The sequence below is a fragment of the Cydia amplana genome, chromosome 4 (assembly GCF_948474715.1).
Source record: "Cydia amplana chromosome 4, ilCydAmpl1.1, whole genome shotgun sequence".
Lineage (NCBI taxonomy): Eukaryota > Metazoa > Arthropoda > Insecta > Lepidoptera > Tortricidae > Cydia > Cydia amplana.
In genome coordinates, this window is record NC_086072.1 from 1150126 (window position 1) to 1177792 (window position 27667).

Sequence of the window (27667 nt, forward strand, 5' to 3'; positions counted from 1 at the left end):
CTGAAAATCAAAATTTTTTTTTACAAAAAAAAATATATGACGTACATTACCATGCAAACTTCCACCGAAAATTGGTTTGAACGAGATCTAGTAAGTAGTTTTTTTTTATAGGTCATAAATCCCCTAAATACGGAACACTTCATGGGCGAGTCCGGCCGAGTCCGACTCGCACTTGGCCGCTTTTTTTTACTTAAAGTGTAAATGCCTATGTATGGAGATAGTTTAAGACCCGAGAAAGCACGTACGATTATCATCATCGTCATCTCACGCAGTAATCACGGGCAAAAGCTAATATGGTGTAGTTCTAAATACGAGTACCTATACTAGTAGAAAAGTAAACCCAAGAAAAATAATAGGACACTTTTATTTAAAAAACCCATACTAAAGATACCATTGTTTGCCGTTTAGTGCGATTTACCTATATTTCACTACCGATTTTAACGCCACCTTCCGACCGTGACCAGGCGTGTCTCACTCCGCGATTTCGTCGCTTTGCTACAGGTAGCTAAAAGTACATCCGTTCGGCCCCAATTTTGGGGAAAGCCATAAGCCGCGCGTGGCGCTGTCGCCACCTAGCGGCCATATCTGTCCTGATCGTGACAGACGCGTTTTGTTAGAGAGTGAGTCTTCTGTACTTAGTACTATTATTTATTCTGTGCCGTGACTGTAACCAGATTCTGCGCTAATTTCTAATCAATTTCGTTAATGAGATGTAAGTGGGCCAACGAAACTGGTCGGCTTACCTCGATAAATTTTCGCATTTTACTGCTGCATCTTATCTTATACTCTATTTCATAAACAAATTTTGATTTTAATTTTTCTGATTTATTTGTTTCTCTTGTCTGTGTATAATGAGAACCCTGACCGAATTTTTAACCATCTTTTTGTTTTTTTCTGCTCTTTACAGCACAAACGAGTTTTTAACATTGAACCCGCGGTTTCTGTAGGTACCCTGTACAATATAAGATCTTCCTCTGAGTTACGAAAACGTATGGCTTTTTCGTAACTGATCGGAAAATTACATGCATACATTATTTTGTCCAAAATTGGGATTTCGTATTTATTCCGTTCAGGAAAGATGTACATTTGGTGGCCTTACTGCCAAAAGATAAAAAAAATCGAAATCAAAATCTGGCGGAAAATGCTGCAAAAAAATACCTAATGATCAGCCCATTGACAAAGAAATGTTGAACTTATTAAGAGGAAAACTCACCTTCTTTCTCGCCTTTTCCTCTTAGTGGTGCTCGTCCCCTTGATGGTTCTGTACAGCGTCATCATCTTGCTGAGACTCATTCACTTTCACTTACGAACAGCGGGTAACAATGATTAACTATTATTCACATCCACTTAGGAACAACGTGTAACAATAACTGATTAACTATTATTTACACTGCACATTTGTAACACTGCTCTTGACACTGACCGGGAAAGACCTGAAAAATTAAAAAACTATGTTAATACAAAATTTTGTAAATATTTTGTTTTTTATCCTACACAAATCGAGATAGCCTCGCAGTAAATAAGCCTTGTTGAAGGTCCTAAAAGCCTGAGCACACCGGCTGCGTGTGAGTAGACATGCACGTGCAGCGCTAAAACTTTGGAGCCGTGCACGCGCAAGCGGTATGACGTCTCTCGTAAGAATTTGTAGACAAGGTGCACGTACACCGTACACGCCTATGCTCAAGCATATGGTGTGCACAGGCCTTAAATGACGTAGTAGTGTAGAAATATATGATTAGAAAACAGCCTTACTAGCCCATCAACGTGCACAACTGCACACTAGCGCCACTACTAAATAATCGTGATTATTTAAATTTAACGAAATATACGTACTGTATCTTGTATTAAAATACCTTTTGAATACATCAAACTAGTTTCTATGTTGCTGGATTCGTCAATCTACGCGTCCAAAGTTAAAACGGCCGTTTTTGTTTTGAGTTTACATATATTGAAATAATCACGATTATTTAGCAGTGGCGCTAGTGTTGATGGGCTCCTAAAGAACAAATATTCGCGATATATTTTATGTTGTATATTTTACCATTAACGTCTTTAAAATACGCAAAGACCATGCAAAGACCCTTATTTCCGGTTGAACTTCAAAGCAATAACTTTATAGGTTACTTGAGCCTAAGAGATCACTTTTAATACGTTAAAAACAACACCTAGGCCAATGTTTTATGTAAATTCCTATAAATAAACAATTTAAGCAAAAAAATATACTAAAATATAAAACGACAAGTTGACAAGCATTTGACAAAGAGAAAAAAAATTTTGACGACCACATTTGATATGAGGTACCAAAGAGGTTTACCTATTTTTATAAACCTCACAATATTAAATGCTGAGCTAAAGCCCCTCATGAAATGTTAAATTTTTAACATAACGGAAGTTTTGCTAACTCATTACTTAACTACATAGGTTGGGTTTACTTACTCGTAATGTATCTCTGCCATGAAGAGTAAGCATCTATGGTAAGCATACAATAGTTGTCAATGTCAAATAATTGAATCACGTACCTACTTACTGTGTGTTCGTTAGCTAGTTCGTTAATTCAGTGTTAAATTATTCATCATTTATCTTTAATAGTGTCATAAGCTAAAGAATATTCAAGGTCTACAAGGTCAAGGTATATGGTTTTAAACCATTAATCAGAAAACTTTCATTTTACTACAAACTTTCGTTCTCTATAACTCGGTCATTCTAAGTATGCCATAGTTGATAAACTATGAAACTATAATCTTGAAAATGGCTAGTATCTACTAAACCAGAAACATTTCATACTTTAGTAACACTTACGCTACTGCAACACTTATCATGGCATCTTATTTACTGTTGTTACAATAGAAAGTGTTAAGGATGTAAATCAAACACCAAGTTCGGGCTGAGACTAACTTGTACTTTATTTACTTACCCACATGCGTATATCACAAATATCAGATCTACCCACAACCTCCTTTTTATAATAATTGTTTACAATTAAATTAAGCTACTACATTATCCTTTTCTAAACAAACAAAAAAAAAAAGTAAAAAATGTAGCTTGACAAAGTACAATAAATTAGCCATTATTAGCTATTTTTACATCTTACACATGCATTTTCAACATCTATTCTTTACAAACAATAAAGAAAGATATGAATGTAAAAAAAATACATAACTGAAAACATCGAATTATTACTATTTTTTATAATCAAAAGTAGAATTTATATTCAATGTATTTTAAACAATATAATGATTAATGTTGATTTAAATCTATAACTGCATTTGAAATAAATTCTTATACAAAAATAATTTTATTTGAATTGACATTTTAACTGTAAGTAGGTACGAGTACATATAGGTAGGTAGGTAGGTAGTATTTCTATTTTTTATTTATTTAACAATATACATTTAAGTATCTACTTATTACTGCAATGTAATTAATACCTTGTTTTATTTATAGGTAGACCTACCTTATGTTTTATTTTCATTGAATTACACAATAATTTATAATTAACATGCATTATCGTATTTTAATATTACCTATTAATTTAAACACTTGTATGCATAAAATTTATAATAATTACCTATTATTATTATTACGAATTACAACTTATCATGGATTTATTATGATAACAGATATTTCCATTTACGGGTAACATCTTTAACGTGAAATAAAAACATAAGCCATAGGCATTGCACATTATACATCTTAGTGACATTTTTATACAGGTTTTTTTTTTTTTTTATACCTATAAATATATAATGTTTTTAAATATTAATACATTTCGTTTTACCACGACTTGATGAGTCATCAGTGTCATCACTCTGCACGTTTAGTAGCCCCATCGATCAGGTGGAATGACCGTCCTGCCGGAACGAGTAATATACAGATTATTCTTTGCATTATTATCATTAGACGCTGGGACCGGGCGAGAATCGCTTGCAGTGCAGTTGTCCGACCGCTGCATAAGTGAAGCATTCGAGAGTGACGTCATCGCGGCGTTATCAGTTGGAATGTCTAAGTCGTCATAAGGCAGGAGGCACACAGGGCTTTCAGATTCGGAATCCGAACGATTATCAGAATCACATATTAGGTGACGTCTGTTTCTTATTAAAATGCCTCCACCTATTATTTGTATTGCATACGATCGTATTCCACGAATCGATTGCACAATACCGTTGACCCACTTTTTGTTTACCCTAACTTTTACTTCCTGACCTGGCACAAGAGGAGTTAGATCGCGAGCACCTTTATCATAATAGTCTTTTTGCTTACTTTGCCGTAGTTGAAGCTCGGATCTAACATGCTTTGGAATTTTTGGTTTAAGAAGTTTCGGTGGGCAAGGAACTATACTTCTCAATTTGCGGCTATTAAGTAATTCAGAAGGAGAAGCGATTGTACTACTTATAGGGGTATTCAAGTATTCCAGCAAACCTAACCTAAACTCTGTACCCTCAACCTGCGTTTTCTTGAAAATTTTCTTAACCGTTTGTATAGTTCGCTTCACTTGGCCATTTGACTGGGCGTAATGGGGCGAAGAAGTGACATGCTGAAATTTCCATGATTGAGCAAATAACTTAAAGTTTTGGGAACTGAATTCAGGGCCATTATCAGACATAACTATATCTGGAATACCTTGACGGCTGAAAATCATCTTCATATGCTGAATTACATTGTCAGATGTCAACGACTTTAATTCTACAACTTCTACATACTTGCTGTAGTAGTCGACGACTATTAGATACTTTTTATCATTCCAGTGAAAAATGTCGGCACCGATTTTGGACCATGCTCTGCTAGGAACCTCATGCGAAATAAGTGTTTCCTTTCTATTTTCATTTTTAAATAATAAACAGGGTTGGCAATTATTGATTAAGTCTTCTAACTGTGAATTTATATTTGGCCAAAACATTATTTCACGAATTCTCAATTTACATTTTTCGAGACCAAGGTGACCAATGTGCACCCGCCTTAACAATTCACTACGCATGTCGGAGGGAATAATTATTCTATCACCCTTCCATAGCATACCGTAAGCCTCAGTTAATTCATCCCGATATCCCCAGTAGGGCCTAACTTCATTACATACTTCTTGTTTATTATTTGGCCACCCATTTTTTATATACTTTGCCAACAATTGTAATTCCGTATCCTCTTGTGTTAACTTCTGAATATGCATAAAATGTGTGTCTACAAGCGGGTTACTAACTGCCACAGCACAAACCTGCGCTCGGGCATCTAGGTAATCGCGCGGTTCTATTATCGGCGCACTGGACGGCTCAACAGCGCGCGACAGCGTATCGGCTATAAACAAATATTTACCCGGCTTGTACATTAATTTAAAAGTATACGGTTGCAAACGCAATAGCATTCTCTGTAGACGTGCCGGAGCCGATGCTATTGGTTTGCTAATAATACTGACAAGTGGTTTGTGGTCCGTCTCTATAGTAATATCGCTTCGACCGTATATGTACGTATAAAACTTTTCGCATGCGTACACGCAAGCCAAAAGCTCTTTTTCAATTTGAGCATACGATTGCTCAGCTTTAGTCATAGCACGTGACCAGGGTTGGGCAAAATACTGGCTTCCACGTATTTGAAATACAAATTACAAAATACATTTTTAAAAGTATTTGAAATACAAAATACAAACTACTTTGGTGACGGGTATTTGAAATACAAAATACAAATTACAGTGTTTAAAATAATGTATTTCAATTACAAAATATACCTTTATTTATTTTTTTGTTTAGCATTTAGTTTTAACGTTAACGAATATCCTTTCATATAAACTTATAGGGTCATTGCGCTAGTTTTCGTCCAGCTCTAGTTTACGTCCACTTGACGAAATTTGAATATATACCTACATTCCTGCACAAATTTGGACTGATTTCAATCCTTATGTCTAAGGCGTCTAAGCAATATATCTGTCTACATATAACAATGATATTTCGCAAAAAGGAAGCGCTGGTGGCCTAGCGGTAAGAGCGTGCGACTTGCAATCCGGAGGTCGCGAGTTCGAACCCCGGCTCGAACCAATGAGTTTTTCGGAACTATGCACGAAATATCATTTGATATTTACCAGTCGCTTTTCGGTGAAGGAAAACATCGTGAGGAAACCGGACTAATTCCAATTACGGCCCTAGTTTACCCTCTGGGTTGGAAGGTCAGATGGCAGTCGCTATCGTAAAAACTAGTGCCAACGCCAATTACTGGGATTAGTTTCCAAGCGGACCCCAGGCTCCCATGAGCCGTGGCAAAATGCCGGGACAACGCGAGGAACATGAAGATTTCGCAAAAAGTAGTAAATTAAAAATGAAATATATATTTGATAATCCGTCAAGTCGTCGAAAACTAGTGCATGGACGGAAACTACTGCAATGACCCTATCCCCTAGATTTAAACGAAAAGTTCCACGCAGAAGTTGACCTAATATAGATCCAGTATCCAGCCAATGAAAATTGTATCTCGGCTGGATCGGAGGTTCGCGGTCGGCTCACAGCTTGTGCGAGAGATTAGACATTTTAGGATTATAGAATTTAATAAAATGTATTTATAGAAATGTATTTTGAAGCTTGAAGTATTTGAAATACAAAATACTAAATACATGTGAGTGCAGTATTTGAAATACCAAATACAAAATACTTTTGAGGTAGTATTTGAAATACAAATACAAAATACTAATTTGTATTTCAAATACGTATTTCAAATACATGTAATTGAAATACTGCCCAACCCTGCACGTGACGCGTAACACACGGGCAAGTTATTTTGCATAAGGCAACATCCTAGACCGTTTTTACAAGCATCTACTGATATCACGACGGGGGTGTCCAAACTGTAATATTGTAAGATAGGAACACTTGTCAAGCATTCTTTAAGACTATTGAATGACTTTTCGTGCTCATTATTCCAGTGCCATTCTACTTCTTTCTTAAGAAGCTGTCTCAAAGCATGATTCCTATCTGATAAGTTAGGTATAAAATTACCAACATAATTAACCATACCTAGAAAACGTTCTAAGTCCTTTACGTTCAATGGACGTGGCATATTTCTTATCGCGGACGTGTGCGCATCGTCAGGGTAAATGCCGCGAGGAGTGATCTTGTGACCTAAATATTTAATTTCGGATAATCCAATTTTACATTTGTTTAAATTCAGTTTTAAATTTATTTCTCTGCATCTGTCCAATACCATTTTCAATCTACGGTCGTGTTCCTCCTTAGTGCTGCCGTAAATAAGTAAATCGTCAACAAATAAACATACACCTGGAATGTCGTCGAAGTGCTCATACATTTTTTTATGAAACACTTCCGATGCAGATGAAATTCCGAAAGGAAGACGCAAGAATTTATATCTACCGAAACTGGTATTAAATGTACAAAGGTCTGTACTATCAGCATGTAATTTTAGTTGCCAGAAACCCTGTTTGGCATCCAAAGTACTGAAATACTTGGATCCACCTAGGTTAGCTGTAATTTCGTCCAAAGTAGGCAGTTTAAAATGCTCGCGCTTGATTGCTAAATTTAAATCACGTGGATCCAAGCAAATCCTAATGTCCCCGTTGGCCTTTCTAGCGACTGTCATGCTGTTGACCCAGTCTGTCGGGCCCTCAACCTTTGCAATAATTCCGTCTTTAATCATTTCATCTAATTTACACTTTACCGAATCTTTCAAGGCTACTGGGAGCTTTCTAGGTGCATGCACCACTGGCCTGACGTTTTCGTTGAGCTCAATTTTATAATGCCCTGGCATGCAACCTACCCCCTCAAAAACGTCACTGTACTGTGTAAAAATACTATGATTTAAATTACATTCCTCATCACTTTTCACCTCCAATACTAATTTTACTAAATTTAACTCGCGACAAGAGTCACGACCTAAAACAGGTGGCGAATCTACATCAGCTATTATAAAATCTAGAATGTAGCTACTATCTTTATGCTGCACTTTTAAATTACACTGGCCTACAACTTTTATGCCCGTACCAGAATAACCCTTTAATCGGACTAAAGACATTCCTAACTCTCGCTCAGCTATGCCTAAATCTCGCAAACATGTACGCGGGATAATATTTACGTCGGCCCCAGTGTCCAATTTAAACTTCAACTTACAATCATTAATCGTCAAATCGACGGACCAATCATTTTGAGAATCAGAAAGATAATATATTACTCGTACCTGATCGGTTGAGTCATCCGCTTGAATTTCGTAAATTGTGCACATCCGGGAAAAGTGATCAAATCGGTTGCAGTTCAAACACCTCTTTCCTGCAGCAGGACATCTAGAGTTCCCATGTTCATAACCACACATTGAACACCATGCACTACGCTCACTACCACGACTGTGTTTGTGCGTCAGCTGATTTCGTTGCATCGGTGGATCCCAGCGCTGCACTGGCGCGGGCGCGGGCGCGGGCGGGTGAGCGGGGAACGCACGAGGACGCGATAGCTGCTTACGACCGCGGGGCCACCCCCGCGTTGCTCCTCGATGCGCGGGCGCTCCTCGCCGAGATACCCACATTACGCGATTTACATCACTACTGTCTTCACAAACCGTTTCCCGCACTACTCCGTGATGCCCAAAATAATCTCGTTGTACCGCATAGGCATGATGCTCCACAGATTCTTTTTTTATGGCTCCGGCCTGTACCTTCGAAATTTGCGCAACATTACAAATATCTAATGATTTTTTCAAAGTTAACTCTGGTTCCCGTAGTAGTCTTTCCCGAATCGCCTGGTCCATTATTCCACAAATAAGTCTGTCCCGAATTAACGTCTCCATTAGGTCTTTAAATTCACACGAACTCGCCAATTTTTTTAACTCGAACGAGTATTGTTCGATAGACTCGCCTTCCTTTTGATCGCGAGTAAAAAATCTGTGCCGTTCAATAGTTAGATTCTTTTGAGGCAGGAAAAATGAGTCAAACTTAGCCAATAATTCCGTTGATGTCGTTATCGACGATTTATCAAATTGCTCGTACACTTCTCGGCACTGCTCGCCGATGATATGTAAAAGGATGCTTAATTGCACTTTCTTGTCTTTCTTCGACAGCTCACACGCTTCATAATAAATGAGAAATGCGTTCTTCCATTTTTCCCACTCTTTTGATAAATTTCCCGTCGTAACATTTTCTAAACTATTAACGAACGAAAATGGCGGCGGCGGTGGCAAAATCGAGTCCATGATGAAAGTTCACACGAGTATTTTCACAAATTGTCACCAAATCGTATCTTCTACAGCACGTATACACACAGCTAACTACGTGAACCGTAAAACACAAATTACTTAAAAAAAATTCTATGTAGATTCTTTTATTTCGGCTGCGCCATGTTAAGGATGTAAATCAAACACCAAGTTCGGGCTGAGACTAACTTGTACTTTATTTACTTACCCACATGCGTATATCACAAATATCAGATCTACCCACAGAAAGTGCTTCTAATAGTATGAATGGTTAGCAATTTTCAAAATTGTTGCCTATGTACCTTGTTACGTAGATTAGTTTCTATTTTATTTTCCTCATTCATTTTACCCAGGCTGAGCTGTCTTATCATGGTCACGCTGGATGTGAAATACTGTTTGTTGTACTTTACTATATTAATGGACTTTTTGCTTGCAGGACTGTTTGCAGAGTCTTGAAATAATAGGGACAGCAAGGAGCGCCTTGTATATTGGCGGAAAGTGTAAGTCCAGTTTAAGTTTTCGATGAAAATTACAGACCCGCCAAAACACACGGTCTCTATAACTGGACGCGTATCTAACATGCCAATCGCTTACGCTCCGTAGCGCTTGGCATGTTGGCTACGCGGCCAGGTCATTTGACCTACTGACCAGAGTGACGCATATTTAAAGAATGATTATGAATATATAGTCGTATAAGAGAGCTGGTGGCATAGCGGTAAGCGTGCGACTATCAAACCAAAGGTTGCGGGTTCAAATCCGGCGGCTTATGTACGATATATCATTAAAATTTGATATTTACCAGTATCTTTTCGGGTAAGGAAACATTGTGAAGAAACTGGACTAATCTCAAAAAAGCCTAGTTTTATCTGGGCTGGAAGAGGTAAGTTTGCTTTCGTAAAAACTAGTGCCCATGCCAATTCTTGGAATAGTTGTCAAGCGGACCCCAGACTCCCATGATCCGTGGCAAAAATCCATGGAATCGAGAGGAAGAATGACATTATGAATAATTATATAATATGAATATGAATTTTGACACTTGATCACCCAGCGGTAGTGTAAAGGCATATAGTTTACTATTCTAGTTATTATGTAATTTTTATATGTAGTTAAGTGAAGGTTATTATGTAGAAATAATGCTTATTTATTAGGGCTTGCCTAAGCCAAAGGGAAGCTGCCCAACACCATTTGTTCCACAAAATAAACTGCAGCCCTTTCAAAACAGCTCTATTTACATTCATTATTTAAATGATTAAACAAACCTCTTTTGCATTGCATTATAGTTTCATTATGGTGTAATCTACTTTCCGAGCGAGAGCGAAGGTCTCCGATTCAGCTTGGGCACATGAGGGGCGCTACAGTACCTATCTCGCTATAGATTCTCCCACTTTGTCTAACTGTATTAATTAGAGGGGGACGGGTAATATATCTCGCTGGCGTGTCGCGCCCGCCCCTCCTGTGCTAGCCCTACAGATGTCCCACTGTCCGGCTTTTTTCTACAGATCACATTTCTCAAATGATTATCGATATACTAGTATGTATATTAAATGGTATTGTATAAATAGTTTGTTTCTTTTATTTAGCATTAGAAAAAAGGTAAACAATCTTTACGTGTCTTTTTATTGAAAAACACTTTTGAAAATTAAGTCACGGCAAATATGTAACAATTATGAATCATATACGATTATTTACATTCTTTTGTTTTCATAAGTAAAATAGTTACTGGTTTTTAAAAAGCGTTTTTTAATTAACACATTCGCCACCCAGCCAAATAAGACATCCGCGCCAGGCCACAAAAAGTTCATATAAAGCTGTAATAGTACCACGATCCCAACTATCGGGTCGGTCGGCCTGGGAACGAAATCATAAAAGACCCGATAGTCGGGTTTTCGGCACTAAATGTGTTAAAAGACACGTCAAGATCGCGCAGTCTTTTTCTAATGCTAGAAAAAACGAACTATAGTTAAAAATAACACAAGCAGCGCAACTACTTATTCAAATCCGTCGCCGGCGCATAATCGGCTGCTGAATATTGTATGAGGGAAAAGCTATGACTACTTCCGATACTTACGATCTAAACTGATGTAGTGATGTTACGTTACCGGGATCGAAGTTTGGGAAATGTCAAAAGTGAAGTCCCTATCATAATCAAATTTAAATTACATCACCGTTATCGAGATTGCAAAAATCATTTGTATTGGATTCCTATTTAAATCTATAATTAATTATTACAATTCAAACAGGTTATAGTTAGCCTAAACCCCCTTTTTACTGTCAAAGAATATGTGATGTCTACCCCAAACTTTTTCATACACTTTTCGTCGGGTGTTGCACAAATCTCTGTTTTGACATTTTGCCGGGACATCAGTTAACCGCGAACACGATCAGTGAACCTGTGTCGAAACGTCGATAAATAAAGGTAATAAAATAAATTTCGCGATAGACCTCAATAAATGTGAGTTACTTAATAACTGACGATTGTCAGTTTTTAACTCACATTTCTCACAAGTCCAAATACTATAATTTAAGCAATAATTTGGCTTGCTACACATTTGTAGCTTTACACCATTATATATTATAAGACCATTTGGTATTTTAGAGATCGTAGATAGCTTCCATATTTTCCTTCGTTTGGTGGACTATAGGCCCTTTTTCCACGCATGTGCACGCGCATGTTGCAATGCAACGTCGCCTTGAACAGTTTTTGTTCCCAACGATTATTTATACATGTTAGAATTGATTGGGGTATTAGCGATTGGCAAAAACATGTCATTAACGTGCTCGTCGTAAAGATATCTTACATACTTACAAATGAAATATAAATACCTACTATAGGTACAGGAATCAGCTCGAACCACAGTTTTTTTGTTAGAATAGAATAGCGTTTATTTGTATTTTCTTTCGTAACTTAAGTACGAAATAGCTTTTCGCTTTTTTTGTAGGTACCGTGAGGAAACCTGCATACATAGGCAGAGAAAGAACATCATATTGAGATAAAATGCAAACTTCGAATGCGGCATCAGGCCAATTCGAACGCATGTAGGTACAGTGAGCTGCAAAGATAACTGACCCCCGCAGTCAGTTATCTCGGCAGCTTACTGTACATTGATATCAGAATGATATCGATGTGATGTCATATTTCGCTCGTACTTGTCTTGGCGCAAGCGAGACGCACGGATTATCTTATTTAGATATCATTCTAATTTCAGAGTATTAAGTACGTTCGAATTGACCTGTGTATTAAATTCCCATCATGATTACAGACGCTCCGCGCATTTTAATCGTGACACACAAATATGGCCTGTAATGCTTTTACGATCCTTCGCGTAAGTTTTGTGAATGCCGTGCACATAGCAATCAAATAGGTAACTATTTGAGGTAAATCAAGACTTTTTGAGCCAACTGTGGGACTAAAGTTGATTTGTGTAAGATTGTCTGAAGGAAACGCAGCAAGCGTCCTGGGGCGATGCGCCAGGCACCTTTAGGTTTTTAATGTTTCATATTTATCTTGTAAAATTACTTTCATTATAATAAATGTTGAAGATTGTGTAATAATACTTATTCATATATTTTATAGACTTTTTCTCATTTTTCGAAATTTTACTTTGCCGGAATGCACTTTACGAGTAACTATATAACATATTACGGCCTTGTTAATGTATTATGATTTAAGTCCCACTCTGAAACCATTTACCTCGCCTGTTTTCACTTTGACTGGACTATCATTATCAGCCATTTTCCTCGAAGCGTTCTCGGCTTTTCCTCCAGCCTCGTTGACTGGACTAACGAACGCACTCCAATTACCTATCGGCCATCAACGCATTTATGCGTTACGATAATTACTAGGTTCCTTGATAGCCTAGTAGTTTGTGTTAAAAGCGATGCGCGTTTTAATGTAGGTACCTAAGTCAAATTGTCTAATTTTTAGGGTTCCGTACATCAAAAGGAAAAAACGGAACCCTTATAGGATCACTCGTGCATCTGTCTATCTGTCTGTCCCCCCCCCCTCTATCTCCGAAACTAATGGGTCTAAAATTTTGGAAAAAAATACACATCATTGTTCTTTACCTGTAGATGACAGGAAAACCTATTAGAAATGTGCAGTCAAGCGTGAGTCGGGCTTAATGTACGGAACCCTTGGAACGCGAGTCCTTTTTTCCAACTACCTTGACGGAGATGTGAGGGTAGTAGTGGTAGAAATGTCTAAACTGTAGGTTTTTTTTTTAATAACCGCTTCTGACAAGATCGTTTGCAAGTGTCTAATTTAGTATAAATTAATTTATTGAGTGCATTGTTTTGCAATGATGTCAATCCTGGTTGTATCCTAAAGAGGTTTAATAGTTTTTAAAGTGACTATCATTTGGTATTTGAATTCAAATTTAGTTGAATAACAACGGTTTAATTTTAAAGGTCACTCACGTTCCATACAGAAGTTGGATTCGAACCTAGAACCTTCGACTTAGTACACATGACTAGCACTTCTTGTAGCAAAAAGCTTAGCTTCTTATAAAGATAAGTTCGCCTTTGTACATTGTATACTTTCTTTTTAATTGTATCTTAACCTGTCTTATGATGTACAATAAAGTGTTTAGGTACATAATTACATACAAATGACCAAAGCAAAGTGACAAAAAAACAAACCGTTATTGCTTATTTCGTTTTGATATCTCTGGTATTTTATAGACCAATTCTCATGATAGGAATACTCATAAGGAATAATAATGAAACAACGGTACGTTGACCAACGTTTTTGACCATGTAAAGTGTGACATGCTATGTCGATAATTGTAGTCAATGACAATTTGTCGAGAGTGTTCCTCAGTTTATTTATTTCAAGAACGTTAACTTATTTTTTTTAAACAAGTGTATTTTGCGAGGATGTTTAAATAAATCGAATTTCCTTACTGCGCGCGGTGAAGAAAAGTTCGTCAGCTTTTTCACGAAGACATTTTATTACCTAAGTATAGCTAGTGTGAAGTCATTTTACTTATTAGTATTTACCTACATTTTATATTTCTACTGTTAGCATATTAAATACCACAGATAAGAGGACTGAGTTGTGTGATATATTTTATAGTGTACTAGCGACCCGCCCCGACTTCGCACGGGTAAACAAATTATACATAAACGTTCCTCTTGAATCACTCTATCTATTAAAAAACCGCTTGAAAATCCGTTGCGTAGTTTTAAAGACCTAAGCATACATAATGACAGACAGCGGGAAGCGACTTTGTTTTATTTTTACACGACTGCCCAAACAAAAAGAGTGTATTGTTTTCAGCGTTCATATACTATGTAGCGAATGTAGCGATTGATGTAGTGATAAGTTATAAACGAAATTTTAGACTTAGTGATTAGTCTACGAAATCCATGTTTAACTAACTGCAAATATTCATACAAGTCGGTCAAATCAAAGAGTTATAATTGATCGAGTAAATTACTATGATTACTGTCGATGACAATTTGTAATACTTGTGCTACCAAGCGGTTACACACATCAACACCTTTAACTGATCTTAAGTAGACCTTAAGTCATTGCCATAAGGTTTAACAATGATCAGATATATGTATCAACGATGGTACTAATAGCAACATACTTAACTGGTCAATAGTAGATCTTATGTCTTGTGTTGTAAGGCTTATCTATAATCTGCATTTAATTGTGTCGACGCTGGTATACGTGCACGATACCATTCCATCACGCAACTATCATCAAATCATCACTGATCGTTTTATGTGTAATTTAATCCTTACTTAATATTATAAATGGGAAAGTAATAGACTAATGGTAATAACTCTGTCTCTTACCTGTTCACGCTTAAACCGATTTAGGTTAAATTTGTTAGGTATAGAAATTTATAGTTTCTAGCTTGGGTACCAGGAAATAAAATAAGATTATGAAATTATGTACATATATGTCGCAGAAATCATCCCTTAAAGGATGAAAAGACAAGGAGAAGAATTACTAATTCTACGCAAAAAAGTAGCAGGCTGCTTAGAAGACAAGTAGTACCTGTTGCTAAAAACTTTGGATTATTAATATTTGCACATGACAACCTATTAGTTAAAGTCTGACCAAGAATAGTGTAACAGTTTAGTATAGTATGAAAAAAATAGTTCCAGAGAAATTCCGCAACATGGCGCGTGATCATTATATTGCTGGTCAGGCTCTAACTGGCTAATTTTCCTACTTATGATTTATGATTCTCTCCGACCGCTAGTAAATTAGACCCCAACCAACAGTATGGAATTCCTAGTCGGTAACCAATATAATTGGTGAAATTTGCTACAGGTGTCAGGAGAATTGGTTCACTCACTGCTTACCCAACGAAGGATGAGTTGATTGATGGCAATCGTGTTGCGTAAACAAGTACTTAAAGTGAATCTACATTACAATGTACATCTTATTGGTATACATATTTGTTTTTAACAATGGTTTAAATAAATAAATATTATGGGACACTTTTGCACAAATTTTTAAAGTTATCTTGAAATATAATTCCTGTTTATAACATTATAAGTGCGAAAGTATTTTTATTTTTCATTTATTTTTATTAAATAACACAAAGCATATACATTTCAAAAATTATGACAGCGAACAAAGCCCCCTAAGGCTTAACTGCCGCTGTAATCGCTCTTATTTACTCTTAATAATATCTTAAAGTAGCTCTGTTGGTTTGCCTGTTACACCTACAGGCTTAATGTACTGCCCCAATTGAGATTAAATTTAGTAGGGATAGAGATTTAAAGAGTTTCTAACTTGTACTGTGATGTTATTAATAACGTCGATATCGATTAAATGACAGTCAAATTACGAACATCTCATCACATGGACCTTATTTCTAGTATCACTCGAGATGACATTTTGTACAAAATTAAATGTAAATTGCAAACAGTGTGATCAAATTGCTCAATTGCGGTCGTAACATGCAGTTCTTGAACACATCATAGGGAGCTTATATTAAATGTGGAGATAAAACAGTAAACAGGCCGCGTAGCCAACATGCCAATCTTACGCTCCGTAGCGATCGAAACGCAACTGTCACTGTCGCACTAATATGGAAGAGTGATAGAGAGACACAATGCGTTTTGTTGTCAAAGCCACAGCGATTGTCACCTTGGCTAGGCTGGCAACACTACTTTCCTATGATTTCGTCGTTACACAGTAGGTAGCTGGTAACCATAAGTCGCGCGTTACGAATGGCGGCCATTTGACAAATTGCAGCGATATTTGCCATAATGCCCATAATGCGGCAATACGTGATGAAAGCTGTGCACCACTGTTGACATGACAGACCATTTTACACCATGTTTCGAAGACATAAGGACTACTATGGCCAGAAGGTGTTATTGTTAGTGCGATTATTGGTATAATTACCTGATCATTTGTAAACCTTAATGCAAAGAGATAAAGTTTATCAATGATCAACAACTGAGGCCACTCTTCCATGCTAACATCTCGAGATTGAGCTGATGTGTGAAGGAGCCATCCATAAGGAGCCATTAAACTTAGAATAAATTTAAAAGAGGAAAAATTACTGCCTTTGGTGAGACCCATATGGTGGAAAGATTCGCTGGCTATGGATGAGGTCGAGGTGGCTCAGTTGGCAAAGCGCTGGAGTATCTATCCAAAGGCCGTGAGTCTCACTCAGTAGTCTTTTCACTTTAAAATTTATTCTAGTCACATTACCTACTATGTATAAATTACTGAAATATACAATGTATACTATAGTAAAATAATAATATACGAAAAAAACATGCTAAAAGATATAATACATTTCAGTTTATTTATCAGACGTATCAAGAAAATTTCGTCACATACACCACGCTTTTCTGATTTCGCACCAATAGTTATTTGTACAACAAGAGATCAAAGTTTGATATTTCTTCGAGTGCTTATTTTGAGTCCCGTGCAAGCGAAAGATTCTATACTAATTTAGAATCTTGAGCGTAGTAAGGGACTCAAAAGCGCACGAGATGTAAATAATATGTGTATTCTTCATCACTTACCTACTTATTCACTCATGTTTTCTTAAGATATACCAACAATTAAGTTTTCACCTCAGCAGCTCGAACAAGGATACTTTGCTACTTAAAAACAGTGAGCAAAATCGCATTTTGCTCATTTTGTCTCACTCAATGAGCAAAATTCGATTTTGCTCACTGTTTTTAAGTAGCAAAGTACCCTTGTTCGAGCTGCTGAGGTGTAAACTTAATTGTTGGTATATCTTAAGAAAACATGAGTGAATAAGTAGGTAAGTGATGAAGAAGGAATACATTTTTCGGGTTCTCTAATATGTTCTCACTGCTGAGGTGAAAAGTTTTGTGAACTACACGAGATCAAAGTTATTTACATCTCGTGCGCTTTTGAGTCCCTTACTACGCTCAAGATTCTAAATTAGATTCATCTAGTATAGAATCTTTCACTTGCACGGGACTCAAAATAAGCACTCGAAGAAATATCAAACTTTGATCTCTTGTTGTACAAATAACTATTGTCTAAAGGTTTCGATTTAACCAAGAATCCTTGTCATTGTCAATATTTGTCATACAGCCGTGCCTAATTTGCTCAAGGCGTGGCGGTAGTCGGCTAGTGTTAAGTCAATATCGCTGATTGAGTGAGCTTCGTTTTCACTCATAGTCCATTCAACGAAGACGTAAACTATTTTTTTTATAAATGAGTCACGTCTGCGAGCGATACTACATATAAAATGATTAAAGGAAAAATGCAAAATCTTTAATTAAAAATTAACATGAGGACAAGTTTAGTGTATATTTAAGGTTTTACAAGAAACTAGATTTTATAAGAAACTTGTATCGTACCTATCATCGTAAAATTGTACAGAATATTTGAATAATCACGATTACTTCAAGTTGAGTTCAATATTTAATTTTCTTTTGTCGAATATTATAAGAAAAGTCTACTCACTCTATTTTCTTTAAAGTATAATTTAACAGATAATGATGTCCGTTACTTATAAATAAACAAATAATAAATAATAAAATAAATACTATAGGACATTTTTACACAAATTGACTAAGCCCCACAGTAAGCTCAAGAAGGCTTGTGTTGTGGGTACTCAGACAACGATAGATATAATATACAAATACTTAAATACATAGAAAACAACCATGACTCAGGAACAAATATCTGTGCTCATCACACAAATAAATGCCCTTACTGGGATTCGAACCCAGGACCGCGGCTTCACAGGCAGGGTCACTACCCACTAGGCCAGACCGGTCGTCAGACTTACGGTTACTTGAATGTTCATTCTCAGTTTCATAATGTCGCATGTTATTTTTAAATGAGCGTAATTTTTATTTAACTATAACTACGTCATACATTTCCTATGCAAGAAACAAATGAGCGTTCCATATTATGTATTTCATTTGGGAAGTATTACATAGTTAAAAAAAATGGACAAGTGCGAGTTGGACTCGTCCACCGAGGGTTCCGTATTTTTTAGCATTTGTTGTTATAGCGGCAACAGAAATACATCATCTGTGAAAATGTCAACTGTCTAGCTATCACGGTTCATAAGATACAGCCTTATGACAGACAGATGGACAGATAAACAGACGGACAGTGGAGTCTTAGTAATAGGGTCCCGTTTTTACCCTTTCAGTACGGAACCCTATAAAAACAGACATTGGCTCTTGTGACTTAAATCCTTCGTTGACTGGAGTATCAGATCCGTGACTGTAATTTCGGGTCAAGATGGCGTCTTTGTTCAATCAGACATTTATTTAATGTTGGCCTTCATGGTATTCAGCAGATGTTTAGATACTGCGTATGATAACAATCTTGACAAATTGTGTTAAATCTATTGAAATAAACCTTATGATTAGACAATGCACATCAAATTAATACTCATATATTAAAAGTGTAAAATTTAATCATTAATTTTTAATCATACCTAAGTATATGTAATTATTGCAATGTAGAATCTTGTTATCCAAAGTAAATAAATGTACTGATTTAAACTTTCACGATTTTTACACATTATTAAATTGATTATTAGATGTTGATGTCAACTTTAGCCAGTCTTCTCCAAGACCACGGGACAACGCCGTCCTTGAAACGTCGGAGGTAAATCTTAAAACTTAAATACGCGATTAAGTACCGTTGTACAATTTAATAATAAATAAATATACTAAGTGTATGTAATCTTTTAGATTAAATTTCAAAAGTATTTCAGTAGGTACATGTAAGTTAGCATTCAAATTTTACAAATAAGACCATAATTATGTAGAGAAAATAAAAAGGATTTAGCGACGTTAAAAAAAAGCTAATAATTGATCGGTTTACCCCACACTAGTAGTCATCTCTGATCTATCGTAATCATATCGACTACCTCCTAATGTCGTAATCGGACAAGTGGACTCATTACTCGGAAACGATTTGTCGACACGACATCTCAAGATGGTCTGTCCTCTCCTTATAGCATTCAACTTACAAAATACGAATACAAAATTACACCTTATTTCAACGAGATAAAATTGTCAATCGTATACACTTAAGACTTTTATATATGCTTCTTGCAAGCACGCAAATATCTTTGCAAATTCTAAGACGATTTTGGTCGGAGAATGCAGCCATGTACGCTCAGAAATATGCTCAGTGCTATAGCACGGCGAAAATAGAATTTTGCAAAATTGCGGGCATCTTTCTCTGTCACTCTTATTACGCCTTCATTGGAGTAAAAGAAAAAGATGCCCGCAATTTGCGAATTTCGGTTTTCGCAGTAGGCCCTCAGAGAAATATAACCCTTGAACAGCATGGAACGGTGTCAAATTCACAAGCAGTATGGACTATAATAACGTCACTTTGTCATAGTTCCAACTGTGCTCAGGGTATTATTTGGTCTAAATTGGTAGTCTCTTGTAATAGTTGTAATTTTGAGAATCGGCATTATTCGAACTGCAAAAGCGTGTAGTACTCGCTACGCTCGTGAATCTATTATAGAATCTTTCGCTTGCACGGGACTTAAAATAAGCACTCGAAGAAATATCAAACTTTGATCTCTTGTTGTACAAATAACTATTTATAGCTGACTACACTAAAATATGACCCAATGAAAAAAGATATGAATTCTGTTTTCGTAGCGGCAAGTTGTGAAGTATTTAAAACGTTCCTTATTTATATAAAAAAGCGGCCAAGTGCGAGTCGGACTCGCCCATGAAGGGTTCCGTATTTAGGCGATTTATGACGTATAAAAAAAAACTACTTACTAGATCTCGTTCAAACCAATTTTCGGTGGAAGTTTACATGGTAATGTACATCATATATTTTTTTTAGTTTTATCATTCTCTTATTTTAGAAGTTACGGGGGGGGGGACACACATTTTACCACTTTGGAAGTGTCTCTCGCGCAAACTATTCAGTTTAGAAAAAAATGATATTAGAAACCTCAATATCATTTTTGAAGACCTATCCATAGATACCCCACACGTATGGGTTTGATGAAAAAAAAATTTTTGAGTTTCAGTTCGAAGTATGGGGAACCCCAAAAATTTATTGTTTTTTAGGGTTCCGTAGCCAAATGGCAAAAAACGGAACCCTTATAGATTCGTCATGTCTGTCTGTCTGTCTGTCCGTCTGTCTGTCCGTCCGTATGTCACAGCCACTTTTCTCCGAAACTATAAGAACTATACTGTTGAAACTTGATAAGTAGATGTATTCTGTGAACCGCACTAAGATTTTCACACAAAAATAGAAAAAAAACAATAAATTTTTGGGGTTCCCCATACTTCGAACTGAAACTCAAAAATTTTTTTTTCATCAAACCCATACGTGTGGGGTATCTATGGATAGGTCTTCAAAAATGATATTGAGGTTTCTAATATCATTTTTTTTTAAACTGAATAGTTTGCGCGAGAGACACTTCCAAAGTGGTAAAATGTGTGTCCCCCCCCCTGTAACTTCTAAAATAAGAGAATGTTAAAACTAAAAAAAATATATGATGTACATTACCATGTAAACTTCCACCGAAAATTGGTTTGAACGAGATCTAGCAAGTAGTTTTTTTTTTATACGTCATAAATCGCCTAAATACGGAACCCTTCATGGGCGAGTCCGACTCGCACTTGGCCGCTTTTTTTTCTATTTTTGTGTGAAAATCTTAATGCGGTTCACAGAATACATCTACTTACCAAGTTTCAACAGTATAGTTCTTATAGTTTCGGAGAAAAGTGGCTGTGACATACGGACGGACAGACAGACGGACAGACAGACATGACGAATCTATAAGGGTTCCGTTTTTTGCCATTTGGCTACGGAACCCTAAAAAGAACCTGATCATAAATTCATGACCATACTCTTTGGACATGAGATCCCGCAGGTCATTCAACCAAATATATTTGAATTGTTTAAACCTATCCTTATTAAATTATCTGACATTCTGAAGTAATCGGAATTACCGAACTAGGTACCTATATTATTATTTACTTTAACAGGGTCTTTATGACCGTTATTCAAAAAAAATGTTAAATTAAACATACCGCTGATAATCGTTTCTCCCTATAGGTAAAGTCTATTTTTTAATTCGGTAGACTAAAATGACATTTCATAGTATGAAATGACATTTTATGTTCATACTATGAACTGTCATTTCAGTCTACCGAAAAAAAAATAGACTTTACGTCATTCTGACATTTCTTTTTGTTAGAAATACCTATACAAAAATTAACAAAGGTTTATAAGAGATTGCTAAGTTCTATGAATAAGGGGGTTAATCGCGTATATTTAAGTTTTAAAATTACCTCCGACGTTTCCAGGACGGCGTCGTCCCCGTAATCTCGGAGGAAGACCCTCCTCCAAGTAAGTAGGTATAGGTACATGATTAAGTCCCGAAAAAAAAAGTGTGACTATCGTGAAAGTTTAAACAGTGAACTGGATTATACCTTACGCTATTTTATTAAAATACAAATTACGTTAACTGTAGAAAATTGAGACATTAAACGGTGAGTAACAGAACATAAATTTGAAGAAAAAGATTTCCCATCACTAGCATAGTTTGCGCACACTTTCCTTTTTATTCTTATTGATTATCTAGTTATTGTTTATAGTCTATTTATACATATATGTACAGCAGTACGTAGCAAAAGTAACGGTAGACTATTTCTTAATAGGCTTCTACAACATTTGTTTTCCAAATGTTTCAATGGTTAGGCCTGTGCACACCGGATGCGTGCGTAGGCGTGCGCGTACGGGTTGTAATATACAGATCCTTATGAGAGACGGCACACCGCTGACGAGACATCTTATTGTCCACAGTTCCAACATTTCAGCGAACGCCTACTCACACGCAGCCGGTGTGCTCTGGCCTTTAGGCTGTGCGTAATATACGAATACCCTTCGGAATGATATTTTAAGTCAATCAAATCCTTAATATTAGTAATATTTTGAAGTAGTTCTTGAAGGTAATTTTCACACAAATACTCTACGAAATATGTAGACAATCTAACGTTGAGGAGAAATCGATCAATCAAAGGCGGGAAGCGCTTGCGCAATAAAGACGAGCCGCCGGGACGCACCGCCGTATACATATTAATGTGCTTGCCGTGAATTTGCTTATTATGAATCGTCTGCATATCTAATATCAGGAGCTGTATACTGACTTTAAGGTGCAGTGGGTTCGAAATGTGGTGTTGGCGGAGGATGGAAAGGATCAGCTGGACTGAGAAGAAGTTGAATGAAGAAGTCCTGAGTATGATAGGAAAAAAGCAATGCTTATTAAATACAATAAGAAATAGGAGATGCATGATGGTATAGGACACCTGATACGGCATGACAAGTTTTTCCTGAACATCTTGGAAGGCAGGATTGAAAAGACAAGAGAAGAAGGGAAACCTAGAATAACCTATCTTAGCCAAATAAAAAATGATACGTCGTATGAGGTAATTAAAAGACTGGCACAAGAAAGGAATGATTGGCGATTATTCCACCGACAAGAGCAAAGCTCTTAAGTTATGATGATGATGATGGGTTCAGCTAGTACAGGTTTTGAAAAATCGTAGCGTTTTTTAGATCATAATACGGTTGTCAAAAAATATGAAAGTGTAGTACCCAAACTCGTCAAGAGATGGCGCCACCTCCGAGATAGAACGCGCTAACGATGTGTCGACGTAGAATCATGACCTCCGAGATGCAAATTACCGATCGATGTCAAACGCTAGGAGCGGAATAGTGCTTGGTTGGCTGCATTCAAGTTATTGAACACCTTCCAACATTAATCCTGCGAACTATTGTAATAACAGTGCGGTGTCTCTGTCGAAACGCCTACTGAGGTTACATTAGCTTCGATACGTATCAGTTTAATTGTAATAACGTTACTATTGCAATAAATAAGCCGACTGAGATAACTACGTTGTTTTCGTCTGCGGAGAGTAACCCTTACTACAGTGGCGTCCAACTCGGGCTCGAACGAACCCAGATACGTGGTTACACGACTCGGAAGGAAAACAACTTATCCAGTGAAAGCTCTCGGAGGGAAAATTGAAGACAAGATGTCTGTCAACCTAACTCAGGAGCAATTCCAGCAATTATTGGCCAGCATAGGAAGTAATCGGAAAGGCAGTATGACGTCATGCAAAGCTACTTATAACGGTAAAAAGGACAGAGAGACAGTTGAAGCTTTTCTTACGGCGGTGCAAGTTTTCAAGAAGCTTGAAAATATAACCGACAGCGACGCACTAGCTGGTCTACCTTTAATCCTGCGAGACGAGGCTGCAGTATGGTGGCAAGGTACCAAGAACATCATCACTACATGGGCTAAATTTGAAGAAGCACTAAGAAACACGTTCGCTCCAAAGAAACCCGTATATGAAATTTATTTGGAAGCTTGCGGGACCAAGCAAGGCCCAGGAGTCTCTACCGATGATTTCGTCACAAAAAAGAGAATGCTGTTCTCCGAACTTCCCAGCGATGAAGCCCTTAATCAGAAGCAGCAGCTTAACATAACTTATGGGCTGTTAAACCTTAAAATTAGGGAGAAAGTCCCTATAGAGAAAGTTAAAGACTTTGATGACCTTCTCAAGCAGGCACGCAGCGCTGAAGCTTTACTGAAAGAGAAAGCACTGGGGGAAGGGAAGAAAGAAACCAGCGATAAAACTGCTGAAGCCTCCAAATCAGACACTTCGGTCTCGACACGTGCGAAGAAAGCATCTCGATGTAATTTCTGCAAGAAGCTAGACCACGTCATAGAAGAGTGTAGAAAACGCAAAAAGACAATGGAAGCGGGTAATGGACAAGCGGATACTGTTCTGCCAACATCAAGCGATGTGAAGTTTTCCTGTTATGGGTGCGGTGCACCAGGGGTCTATCGCAGTAACTGCAAGATATGCTCTAACAAGCCCAGTGATTCGCTTGAGAAGAAGGGCACTTTAGGATTTTGTGCTATAAATATACAGTTAGAGATGCGGTCTCGTCCAATGGTGTTTCTGGAGGTCAATGGCGTTAAAGGTAAAGCCTACGTGGATACTGGAGCTAAGATTAGCGTTGCATCATTGGAACTATATGGGTTACTAAAAGCGCGTGGACAGATTTTCTATGAAGAAATGGCTACAGTGACCTTGGCGGATGGGCTTCCAAGACTGCAAAGAGTACTAGTTTTCGAGGCTGAAGTTGACCTTGGTGGTCGTCGTTTACACGCCCCTTTCATCGTCCTACAACAGTCCCATGACAACCGTACGTTGTTAGGAATCGACCTTATGCAAAAGGCTGGCATGATTTTGAATATCGCACAGTTCACGTGGAGCTACATAGACCAACCGCACCAGGAGTTTGAACTATACCAAGAGAGATTTATCATGTTCACGCAACCAGACGCGACTGCTCCTAAAGCTACAGTTGCTCCTAAAATCGCATTTTCTTCCAAAATCACAGATGCTCCTAAAATCGCAGTTGCTCCTGTTGATATGGAACGAGGGAAGAGACAGTTAAGGCAAGCAATTGCTGCTGACGAAGCAGTGTCTACAAAGGCTGGAGAAGCCGCATTGCCTTCGAAAATTAACTGCTCTGAAGATACTTCTTTTCGATGGATATTCACCAAGAATGGAATACATGATGCGAGATGCCATAAAGAATATTGAGGAAGCTGAATACAACTTATCTCCGCACACGGCCACGCTCTTTGATGATGTGGGTCTATGCGCCATAGATGTATCTACCACTATGGATGAAATACAAGCAGCACAACTCGACGGTTTGCTTCAAGAGTTTAAAGATATATTCGAATCAAATGGCAATCCAGTGAATGATGTGGAACACATAATCGATACGCAGAATCATTTGCCCATATCTGTCCCTCCTTATAGGCTGTCCGAACAAAGGAAACAAATTTTGAAAGCTGAAATCGAGAAGATGTTAGCGGATAAAGTGATCGTGCCCTGTACATCTCCGTGGGCCGCGCCAGTTGTAATGGTTCCGAAGCCAAATGGGAAAGTACGAGTCTGCGTAGATTACCGAAGGTTAAATTCCATTACGGTGCCGGACACATACCCAATCCCTCGCATCGACGACTTACTGCATGAAGCAAAGTCCACGGCTTACATGTCAGCCTTAGATTTAAAGGCTGGGTATTGGCAAATACGTGTACGAGATTGTGACCAAGCAAAGACTGCTTTTATAACGCCTTTCGGAATTTACAAGTTCCTAAGGATGCCCTTCGGACTTCGGAATGCTCCGTCGACCTTTCAGAGGTTAATAGACAGATTCCGTGTTAGTCTAGGCCATATCAAGCTACTTGCCTACTTAGACGACTTGATCATCTTCTCCACGACATTTGAACAACATCTGTCTGATCTAAGAGATGTTTTCTCCAAGATGAGGGAGTATAACTTCGTTGTCAACAAAGACAAGTGTCGCTTTGTTTGTACCAGCGTAAAATACTTGGGTCACCTGATTACTCCGGACGGTCTGCAAGTTGATCCTGAGAAAGTGTCGGCTATTGTAAATCGACCTCCCCCGACCAACGTGAAACATCTGATGTCTTTCCTGCAGACCTGTTCCTGGTACCGGCGGTTCATATGGAACTTTTCTGACATCGCCGAGCCACTCACGAAACTCACGAAAAAGAGCGCTGTATGGACGTGGGGTCCTGAACAAGAGAAAGCGTACAAAGAGTTGAAAACCTATCTCACTTCAACCCCAGTACTTGGGCAAGCAGACTTTACCAAAGGTTATACTATCAAGACAGATGCGAGTAATTACGCACTGGGAGCGGTATTGGTACAAGGTGAAAAGGAAGAAGAACACCCTATTGAATACGCGAGTAGACTTCTAACATCGGCAGAACGTAACTACTCGACAACAGAGAAAGAAGCGCTCGCTGTCGTGTGGGCCATCAAGAAGTTCGCGGGTTATATTGAGGGAGCCCCTGTTACAATTGTCACCGACCATCAGGCCTTACAGTGGCTGATGAAGCTGAAATCACCGACCGGTAGACTCGCTCGATGGGCTCTACAGCTTCAGGCTCAAGATATCCACGTTAAATACGTCCCAGGACGAGTCAATGTTGTAGCAGATACCTTATCAAGACCACCATGCACGGAGGACACCCAAACTGAATGCGGCGTGTGTATGGTCACGGTTGACCTGCGACCACGCAGCCCTGCTGAAATAAGGTCTGAACAACTTAAGGATGAGAGACTGGCTAAAATAGTACAAGCATTGGAGGACACCCAAGGCAATGAAAACGCCATATATTGGAGTAGCAAGGGCTACTTGATGAACGACGGCCTTCTGTATCGTCATAAATCAGACTCGAATTCGGATGAGGCACAACTAGTTGTACCGGAACACGAATGGGCTAATGTGTTGGCCACCTATCATGATGACCCTAAAGCAGGTCACTATGGTGCTGATAAGACGTTCCAGGCCATATCACGTAGATATCATTGGATTGGCATGCGGAAGTACATTGAGAGCTACGTTAAACTCTGCATCAAGTGCCAGCGTTACAAGCCTTCTAACTATAAACCGGCTGGACTCCTACAGACCCATGCACTAAGTCAGCGGTTCGAAGTGATTTCGTTTGACCTCTTTGGGCCATTGCCTCCTTCATCTGACGACAAAACTTGGATCTTCATCATCGAAGACATAAACTCACGTTGGGTAGAACTCTTCGCATTGGAAGATGCTACAGCGGAAAGATGTGCGATGATCCTAATAAACGAAGTCTTCCTTCGTTACGGGTTCCCTAGAAGGATGATCAGCGATAACGGGCCGCAGTTCGTCAGTGCCATCATGCAACAAGTTTCCTTCTGTCTGAAGATCAAGCATGCCTATACGCCCGTATATCATCCCGAGGCGAACCCCGTAGAAAGAAAGAATCGGGATTTAAAAACACAGTTAGCAATGATTATTGGACAAAACCATAGGGAGTGGCCAGACCACCTCCCCAGTATCAGGTTCGCCATGAACACCGCGGTCTGCAAGTCGACGTCCCTCACTCCAGCCTACCTGACCTTCGGGCGACAACTGAGAACGATTGAT

General features: G+C 38.0%; 2 protein-coding genes and 1 long non-coding RNA gene across 4 annotated transcripts in view; 1 reads left to right on the plus strand and 2 right to left on the minus strand.

The window, feature by feature from the left end:
* The window catches only part of LOC134663062 (uncharacterized), a 258300-nt gene extending 257066 nt beyond the window's left edge, over positions 1–1234 (minus strand). Inside the window, exon 1 of one of the 2 annotated variants that reach the window (XM_063519369.1) lies at positions 1214–1234. The gene's annotated coding sequence lies outside the window, so the exon portion shown is untranslated. The remainder of the gene's footprint in view (positions 1–1213) is intronic. The other variant, XM_063519368.1, reaches the window with a different exon arrangement.
* Positions 1–27667, plus strand: part of LOC134663122 (uncharacterized) — a 407475-nt gene that overhangs the window by 202732 nt on the left and 177076 nt on the right. The window lies entirely within an intron of this gene.
* LOC134647437 (uncharacterized) lies at positions 3818–9171 on the minus strand. The gene is made up of 3 exons (XM_063501785.1): positions 8167–9171; positions 7439–7602; positions 3818–3851 (listed from the first exon to the last, which is right to left on the minus strand). Exons 1-3 carry the CDS (start codon positions 9169–9171, stop codon positions 3818–3820), a joined length of 1203 nt encoding a protein of 400 aa, XP_063357855.1.

Excerpts from the sequence above, each read along its gene's own strand:
- LOC134647437 (XM_063501785.1), bottom strand. The coding sequence starts at position 9,171 with ATGGACTCGATTTTGCCACCGCCGCCGCCATTTTCGTTCGTTAATAGT. Across the intron at positions 7,603-8,166 it reads CGGATGACTCAACCGATCAG|GTTGAGGGCCCGACAGACTG; the intron begins GTACGAGTAATA and ends ATTATTGCAAAG. Across the intron at positions 3,852-7,438 it reads GCTAACCTAGGTGGATCCAA|GACGGTCATTCCACCTGATC; the intron begins GTATTTCAGTAC and ends TCGTTCCGGCAG.